This window comes from Lynx canadensis, chromosome E1 (assembly GCF_007474595.2).
Source record: "Lynx canadensis isolate LIC74 chromosome E1, mLynCan4.pri.v2, whole genome shotgun sequence".
NCBI lineage: Eukaryota > Metazoa > Chordata > Mammalia > Carnivora > Felidae > Lynx > Lynx canadensis.
The window spans coordinates 8,818,879-8,828,124 of record NC_044316.2 but is presented as its reverse complement, the minus strand read 5'-3'; the positions used below and the strand labels follow the sequence as shown (position 1 = coordinate 8,828,124).

Below are 9,246 nucleotides of genomic sequence, written 5' to 3'. Positions count from 1 at the left end.
GCCTGGGAGAGCTGTCTGAATGGAGCTTTATGTAGAAGGAGACACATTCTTCCCTGACTCTCTGATCCCCTCTGAACACACTTTTGCGAGAAGGTGATGTGGCCAAGGTCAGGGTCAGAGGAGTATATCCTCCTTTTCCTAGATGCCTCATGTCTGGTTCTATGAGATGGGAAGGGGCTGCCATATCGTTAACATCCTTGTAAGGACTTCTAAAAATGTATTTTAGATCCCTTTAAAAAATGCCAACAGGGGTGCCTGGGCAGCTCAGGTATCTGACTCTTGACTTCAGCTCAGGTCACAATGTCATGGGTCACGAGATCGAGCCCCACATGGGGCTCTCCGCTGATAGCCCAGAACCGGCTTGGGTTTCTCTCTGTCCCTCCCTGCCCCTAGCCCGCTTGCCCATGCGCTCTCTCAAAATAAATAAACTAAAAAAACAAAACAAAACAAAATGCAAACAAAAAATTTAACCTGTCAAGCCACGTAAAGCGACGCAGGCTTTTTACGGCAGAGCTCAGGAATCTCTAATTCTTTCCGGAGCAGCCACAGACACACGTAGTCTTCGGCTGAGCCCATGGGGTTCCAATGATTCATGCAAGAATAGAAGTTTTGGGGCTGGACCCGAGGAGGGGCCGGAGCCCATGGGGAGATGTTCTGAGGGGCCACGGGCAGCCCAAATAACCTAGCCGCCTCGCCTCGTCATCACGGTCCTGGCTGCTGGCCAAGCCCCGGGCAGAGTAATGATTAACTGGGCTTCCTCCGGGAGGGCGGAAACAGTTCAACCTCTGTGACAGCTGCAGTCAGTTAGGCGTGGTTTTCTCGTCTGACTCGGGCTGTGCAGATCCCGGCCCGAGGGGCAGAGGAAGGACAGCCTCGCCGCCAGAGTCTTCCAGATGGCCGAGCTGGACCTCATGGCTCCAGGGCCACGGCCCGGGATCAGCGCTCACCCTCTGGCCACTGTCAGCCCAGACTCTGGGTCGGCCAGCCCGGCCGAAGAAGAGGACACGGGCTCCCTGGGGAGCCCCCAGGGGGAGCCAGAGGCACAGGACGGCGGCTCTGAAGGGCAGGGGGCTCCAGATAGCGCCGCTGCTGGGGAGGAAGAGGAGGAGGAGGAGGTCCTATGTGACTTCTGTCTCGGCACCTGCAGGGTGAAGGCGGTCAAGTCCTGCCTGACCTGCATGGTGAACTATTGTGAGGAGCACCTACGGCCTCACCAGGAGAACAGCAAACTGCACAGCCACCAGCTGACCGAGCCCGTGAAGGACCGGGACCTGCGCACCTGCCCTGCCCACCGCAGCCCACTGGTCGCCTTCTGCCGCCCTGATGGGCAGTGCGTCTGCCAGGAGTGCGGCCAGGACGAGCACAGGGGCCACGCCTTGGTCTCCTTGGATGCCGCCCGCAGGGACAAGGAGGCGAGTGCTGGGGTCCATCCAGGAGAGGGAGGTGGGGAGGTGGTGTCCCGGGGAGAGGCTGGACCCCCCCACCCCCACCCCGCATTGCAGCTCCTGGGGCTGCCGACTTCACTATGGCTGTCGGTCCAGCGTAAATACCTATTGCACTTGCCTTTGGGCACTTGGAACAGGTCACTCTGGTCCTGTCTCCCTCCCGCCGTCCCCATGCTGGGTGTGTGTGTGTGTGCGTGTGCGTGTGTGTGTCCACGCTTGCTAGCTTGCTGCCATTTCTCAGCTTTCTGCAGTGGATCTGCGTTTGGGTGTAGCGTGCTGGCGTTGGAGAGCTTTGGGCAGTGACGTCTCCTTCTGGCTGGATCTGTGTGGCAAGTAATGAAATGCACACCTTGGCAGAAGTTCAAGAGAAAAAAAAAAGTCAAACCTTTCGCCTAATTTCTCTTTTCCCCTTTACCCCACCCAGGAGACCAGTAGAAAGTGCCCCTCTAGAGACCCCCGGTGTGAAGTCTGATCTGAGAGCTTAAAAAAATGCCAAGGTAGCATAGAATTGGACACTTACCTTCAGGTCCGATGTCAAGGACGGCTTAACTGAGGGAAAATGGAAGTTCCTCATCAGATAGGGGCGCCAGGAGAGGCTGAGAGACACCACGCACAGAGCCTGTAATTTTATTCCCATCAGATAGAGAGACTGTTTCTAGAACAACTGGCTTTTCTTTGCCCTAAAGCTGATAGCCTGGAGAAGTTCTTGAGAATGGGTTTTGTTACTGTGTATTCTTTGTTTCTCATACTTTGACTCTCCATGAGCGCTTTTTAATTTTTTTTCCTTCAGTAGGGAAGTGCAGTTGACTTTTCTCCCACATTCCTTATGTTCATACTGCTGACAGCTCCCTGTTTACACTACACAGGGCGGGAGACCCACCGCAACTCCTCCTCAGTCCAATGTTCCTGGGCAGCAAAGGGAAGGGCTTTCTGGGAAGAACGCTTTACTTGCCAGGGTCCCTCCTCCGTGTCCTTTCTCAGGCACAGATTTTCTCCAGGGTTAGTGAGAATTGTTCTGGAAAGCTCTGTAGCCCAGGGGTCAATGAGTCACCATCTCCAGCTCAGGAAGGCACTTGCCAAGTGCCTCCAGTGTTTCCAGGGTTAGAGAACGTCAAGTCAGGAAAGCAGGTCACTGCCACTCATGACCAGGATGAATGAGGCTCTTTCGTAATCCTGGAGAGGCTCTCTATCAACAGGTCAAAGGAAAAAGCTGTACATAGTTGAGCCAAGTGGGCTTCAATAAGCATTGCCGTGTGCTAAATACTCTGTAGATTTTCTCCTCCAATCCTCAGATCACTCTATGGGTATCATTTCTTTTTATCGCCTCCACGTTTTCCCAAACTCATACAGGCAACTGAGTCATGGGATGAGGCGTGGAAGCTTTTGGGAAGGCACCCTACTCGGGGAACGTGAGTGAAGGACCCTAACCAAGATCACAATATTGTAACTTTCTGTTTGGTACCGAAATCCTGCCACACATATAGTAGAGATATTAGTACAAAGTGTCCTGCTGTTCTCTTTGGGTATAAATGTCTGGATATTGTTATATTTACCTGGAAAAAGTGATGGGTGTACATGTTGAAAGCCAGTCTCCACCAAAGGTTGCAATAGACCATATCAGGAAAAGGTCTCCCTCCCATCCTGGATCCCCTCGCTTCCTTCCTCAGTTAAACACTACTATCTCGACTTTCTTCTGTTTCCTTTCAGAAATATTCTGTGTCTGTACTGGCAAGGGATACAATATGGATATTTAAAAAATTTTTTTTAAAGTTTATTTAGAGAGAGGTAGAGATAGATAGAGAGACTGAGAGTAGGAGAGGCAGAGAGAGAGAGAGAGAGAATTCCAGGCAGCCTCCATACCATGTGTGGGGTTGGAACTCATGAACTGTGAGATCATGACCTGAGCCTAAAGCAAGAGTTGGACACTTAACCAACTGAGCCACCCAGGTGCCCCGCAATCTGGCTCTTAAACAATGAAAACTGGTGCACCACAGGGAGGGTAATTGTAGTTCCGAGCAGGGAACAGTTGCGTAAAGCGTGTTTGGAACCCCGGATTCAGACATCCTAGGGGAGAGCTGTGTAAGGTGAAGTAAAAACTTGGTAAAGGAGCTCTAGAGTCATTTTTTTGGTGCCGAAAAGCCGTCACGGTTACAGGTACAATGTGACAGCCCCACCCCCCAGACTTGTGGTGAAGGCCCCAGTTCAAAACCTCCGCCTTGCCGGTCTGCACGACAGAGCTCTTGTCCTTTCCATCCTGTGCCCTTGTTTTCAGCTCAGAGAGCAAGCCTACGTCCTAAGCGCAGCCAGACTCTTGTTGGCTCTACCAAATCTTAGGGGCCAAAAGCTTTCTCGAAAGGAGCCCAAGAGACCAGCCCAGAAGACCCAGTGGCTTGATGAGGCTGTAACCGCCACCGGGACTATTTTGAAAGTTGTACTAGACATCATTAAGGTTCCAGAAGCTTGGTATGCCCTTCAGCTAGCGCCGGCCTGATGGAGTCCTTTGCAGCGAAGGTCACTTTGGGTAGTGCTGAGGGCTAATTACTGAAGCAGGCACATTGTTTCAGGAAAGTGCAAACGGCAGGGTCAGCCACGAGGACACAAAAGCCGCTGAGATCCTGCATCAGAGTGACAGAGCCACTGATTTCTCCGTTAACCAAGGGAGCCCCTGCTGAGGCTCCTCGGGTCTCCGGCTACGCCAGTGGGGGCAAAACCTCAGGATTCGGGGAGTTGGGTGTTCTTTGCTATATGTTCCGTCCTGCTGGGTTTCCAGAGCCCGGTTCTTCCTGATGCGGGCCCCCTCGACACTTCTCTCCGCCCCGGGCCGGCTTCCTGAGGCCTCTCAGTGCAGTTGGCCTTGCGCACCGGCTGCTGATTTCCCGTGCCTTCTCTGAATCGCGGGCATGCTGCCACGAGAACGAATCCGGGTGCGTGCGTGCGTGCATGCGTGCGTTCATGCGTGTGTGCATGCCTGGTGAACGCTTCCTGACCCAGGAAGTGCACGTGCTTCTTTCCTGTTCTCCCTCAATTTTATCAAACCATCATTGACTGCTTCCTATGGGCTAAGTGTGAGACCACACTGTCTGTCCTCGGGGAGCTTGGACTCTAATGAGGAAGCCAAGGAATGTTCCACGGCTCCCTGGAGTGCCAGAGGGCTGAGGCAGCAGAGAACAGCTACATGTTCCAAGGACGGAGTTGTCACCAGGAATGAGGCCAGGGCAGGGTTCTCAGAGAGGGGGACGACCTGTCTTGGATCATGTGTCCACTAGTGACAGGCCATTACATTCAGCCTCAGCATTGGTTCCAGAAAGTTCAGGACTGGACGTGGCCCACGGACAGTCTCCAGGTAGAGCAGGAGCCAAGTTTCCGTGAGCCACACGAAACAGCATTGTCCTCGGCCCATTCTCTGGTAGCCAAAAGGCAGATGATTGGAGGCCACTCAGGAAAATAATTTCTTCTGGAAGTTCTGAGAAATGTTTTGGACTCAGTATTATTATGTAACTTGTTTTTCCTTAGACATTCTACCAGGGTGTATATCTCAGGGAGGATGTTCTGTTTGGCTGGACTGGCATGTAGTAGGTTCTGACCAATCCACTGAGGAATGAAGTCAGCCCAGGTAGAACTCTTGTGCTACCAAGTGCAAACTCTCCAGAACGACCAACCAACGTTGTGTGGATGGAAATACAAAGGAACCGACACCACCTGGAATTTTCTTCTCCCTTCGCCTTCCCTCCGCTATTCCTGCCTGCACCTCTAACCTGAAGTCTGACCCCTGAGCTCTGGGTGCTACCTTCCGCAAGAACAATTCTGTTAACCTATTCCTGTGGCCCTGAACCAGAGGAGAAGCTAAATGATCTGATGTGGGGGGGACGCCGGGGTGGCTCAGTCAGTTAAGCATCCAACTTCAGCTCAGGTCATGATCTCACGGTCCGTGAGTTCAAGCCCTGCGTCGGGCTCTGTGCCAACAGCTCGGAGCCTGGAGCCTGCTTCGGATTCTGTGTCTCCCTCTCTCTCTGCCCCTCCCCTGCTCGCGCTCCGTCTCTGTCTCTCTCTCTCTCAAAAAGAAAATAAAAACAAAATAAATAAAAAAAAATGCACTGACATGGAGAGATCACATAACCAGCAATGGCGGGTCTCAACACTCCAAATACTGTGCCTCTTGTACATTTGTCATTACCTTGCTGATGTAGACAGTGCCGTCCCGTCTAGGACTGTCTTCAGTCATTGGCGCCACTGTCTGGCTTTTGTACAGGGTCCACCCTGCCCCCCCCGGAAGTGTGTACAGATGACATCTTGGGAAACCCTAAAGCCAGAGCCTGGGGCACCCTGTCATTTTCTAGGAACAAGATTAACTGGAGATACAGGTCTCCCCAAGCGGCCCCACCTTTTGTGGTAATCCCAGTGCCTTCCCCTGGGGTGACTCACTCAGAGAGGTCTCCACTAGGTAGTCAGGAGTCCTTTTCTCCTTTTATGGCAGTCTGCAGGCAACGGAGAAGGCCCGTTCCCCGGCTCCTCTCTGGGAGCGTCCCTGTGCTCTGCATCAGGCTGGGGCTGCCCGTGTCGTCCGCTGCCAGGCTGTGTTTCCGCTCTGTCTCCTACCACCTTTAAACAAGCACATCACGTTTCTCCCCTTCCCTGGGACAGGTCACTGTATAAGCCTTTTATTTATTTACTTCTTTTAATGTTTATTTGTTTTTGAGAGAGAGAGAGAGAGCACAAGTAGGGGAGGGGCAGAGAGAGAGAGAGAATCTATAGCAGGCTCCAGGCTCTGAGCTGTCAGCACAGAGCCGGATGCGGGGCTCGAACCCGTGAACCGTGAGATCATGACCTGAGCCGAAGTCAGACGCTTAACCGACTGAACCACCCAAGTGCCCCTGTGTAAGCCATTTAGATAGACCAGGATTCCATGACTGCTCCCAAAAGGCCAGACCCTCCCTCCACCTCCAAATAGGTCTGGGATGGGGAGGTCTTGAGGCTCCCTCAGTTCCAAGTCAGCATCCCAGGTCCTGAGCAAAAGGAAACAAAACAAAGCAAAGGAGTTACCTGCCCCCTGCAGAGGGGGACAAAGCCTCCTTCCTGCCTCCCTATACCCTCACATGGGGGCCTGGAATCCGCCCCCAAGTTTCTGTAGGAAGAAGCAGAGAGCATTTATGCCCTCTGAGTTCCCTTAGGGCCAAATGACACACAGCTTCAAACGCAGACAGAACCTGTTGAAAGCAGTTAAAACTATTCTTTTTGTGCTGATTCATGGCCTTGTGGTCGGGCCTTTGAAGGTTGCAAAGGTTTCGACTTTATGTGTTGGCACACTTCTTGGCAGAAAAGTGCTCGGGGAGTCTCCGGAAGGAACAGTGAAGCAGGTGGTGGGGATCGGAGTGGGCAAACCCAAGGTTCTTGGGCAGGCACTTGGCTTGGGCAGGAGGGCTCGCTCTGCCTGCCTCCAGGCGCGATGAGCGCGTGATGGGACACAGCCATGGTGGCACCACCCAGGACAAGAAGGGGCGACCACGAAAGCCTCACTGACGTTGGTGGAGCACGAGCAGCGTGCCAGCTACAAGGGCAAGTTCACAGTCATGCCCGCTGTGTCATTCGATCCTCACAAAACCCCCATGAGTGAGGTGCCTCAGTTATCCCCATTTCACAGGTGAGGCAGTGGAAGTCAAGAGGCACTAAGTAGATTTTCCACTGCCAAGTAGAAAACCTGGGGTCCCTACCCTTGGCTCCAGCTCGTACTCCTTGTACGGTTATTCTGGGGGCAGGGGGGCTGGGCTCCACTGCACTGATAGACTGTGTGACCTTGAGTAGGTGTCTTCACGGTATCATCTGTGAGATGGAGGTAATGGTGTTTACCTGCTGTGGGTGTGCTCGGGACGACAGGAGGTGATCCACCTAAATGCTTGAAGTGACGGCCAGTTGCCGCACAGCAGATGTGCTCACCACCTTTTTAGGGGATCTGTGCCGAGTTCGGCCCCAGCAGGTGCTGGCCCACAGCTTACCCTTCCTGTGGATTTCGGGCCCTCCGGGCTGGCTTCTGAGGCAGCTCCCAAGGTCAGAGTCTCCTTTCCATGGGACAAGAGTGAATAGTACATCGCTCTGGGGGACATTCTGGGTGCACTCCATAACTTGTTCTTCCTTCTCCTCAGGCTGAACTTCGGGACACCCAGTTAGAGCTGGAACGGAAACTCAGGTTGAATGAAAACGCCATCGCCAGGCTCCAAGCCAACCACAAATCCGTTTTGGTAAGGCTGGCCCATCTGGGGTTGTGGGACATGGGGTCACAGGCCCAGCCTCCCTGTCCATGGGCACCTTGGCGTTTCTCGGCGGATGGAGATTATAGGTATGGATACGATTGGCTATGCCACAGGATAGCCTCACCTTGCTGTCAGCTTTTGCTATGAAATTAGTTTAAGGTTCAAGACTGGCAAGTGATTGACTTTTTAATAATACAGAGTAGAGCAAGTCTAATCCTATAATAACAACAGTCCTGTTTTTACATTTGCATATGCTTTTCTGACCAGGAGAAAGGGGTGTGCGTAGAAGCAGAGGGGGTAGAACTCCAGGAATCAGGCAGAGTCTGGGTTTCTTCCATCATGGAAGAGTGTTTTGCATGTGAATGTCACCAGTCCTGTGTCCTGGCAGCCAGAAAAAAGAGTGGAGAACTGCTTGATTAGTGGATGGTGACTTGATAAGGCCAATGGTGTGCCCAGAGACTTAGTTTTAGTCTGTCTCGTATATGGCCATTTTCCATATAAAGTATAAGTAGAGCCAAACAGTTCCACAAATATTTCTCAGTAGTGGAAAGCCAATAACCATCACTCAGAAGAGAATCCCAAACACCTAAGCTATGGTAGTGAGTCAGCAGCAGCATCTTTGCGTACTATGAATGATTCAATCCATCTTTCCTTCCTTCCTTCCTTCCTTCCTTCCTTCCTTCCTTCCTTCCTTCCTTCTTCCCTTCCTTCCTTCCTTCCTTCCTTCCTTTTATCCATGCATGCATCCATCCATCCATCCATCCATCCATCCATTTCAACTTAATTTTCTCCTTCTTAATGTTTACAAATAACTAGCTGTGAACGATCAATACCTCTTTCACATCCACATCAACTTATGAAAAGAAGAAAGATAGTTGTTCCCTTAAAGTCTTATACACCTTCAGAATTGTTGATTTCCAGGCTCAGGATAATCTAGAGAACCACATGGAGCATCTTGCCTTTTCTCTAGCCCTTTATTTTTCAGACAGTTTGATCCCTACTCAGCTCTTCTCATAATTGTGTGGTAACTTGGGGAGGTAGTTATCACAATGGCCACCAAGTACAAGGGACATGAACACACAGACAGATGACAAGACTTGCCTGGTGCCCCCAGATGGATGGAACAGGAGGACCTGGCATTATTTCTCCCTGGACCTAAGAAACTCGGGACATGTACAGGCTTGTGCACCGTCCTCAACCTCTTTAAACCGTTAACTTTGGTATTTTGGTAGGTTTGTGGCCCCTCCTCTCTTTAGTCTTCATTTGTCATCATTTGGGCAGTAAGTGATATGCTTTGCACATTCCATTTACATGCAAGGAAGAAGTATTTCTCCATGAAACAGTTTAGGAATGAGAGGTCACATAGGACAGCAGCAGAGTCAGTCTGCCAACATCAATTGAGGCCTCTCCTCCACCGCCCTTTCTCAGGAAGGCCTTGGTGGAGGAGAGGGGATTGGGACCCTGAAGTCTGTCTTTAGACTTCTATGAGAAACTTGTGGTGGTTCTACTACTACTTCTCCTTCTCCTTCCCCTCTTCCTCCTCCTTCTTCTTCTCC

The 9,246-nt window shown here is 51.7% G+C and overlaps 1 protein-coding gene across 1 annotated transcript; it reads left to right on the top strand.

Moving 5' to 3' along the window:
• Positions 1 to 676: 676 nt before the first annotated feature.
• Positions 677 to 8,375, top strand: TRIM16 (tripartite motif containing 16). The gene is made up of 2 exons (XM_030296567.1): positions 677 to 1,412; positions 7,583 to 8,375. The coding sequence occupies exons 1-2, from the start codon at positions 894 to 896 to the stop codon at positions 7,835 to 7,837; spliced, it is 774 nt and encodes a 257-aa protein (XP_030152427.1). The 5' UTR covers positions 677 to 893; the 3' UTR covers positions 7,838 to 8,375.
• Positions 8,376 to 9,246: the final 871 nt, after the last annotated feature.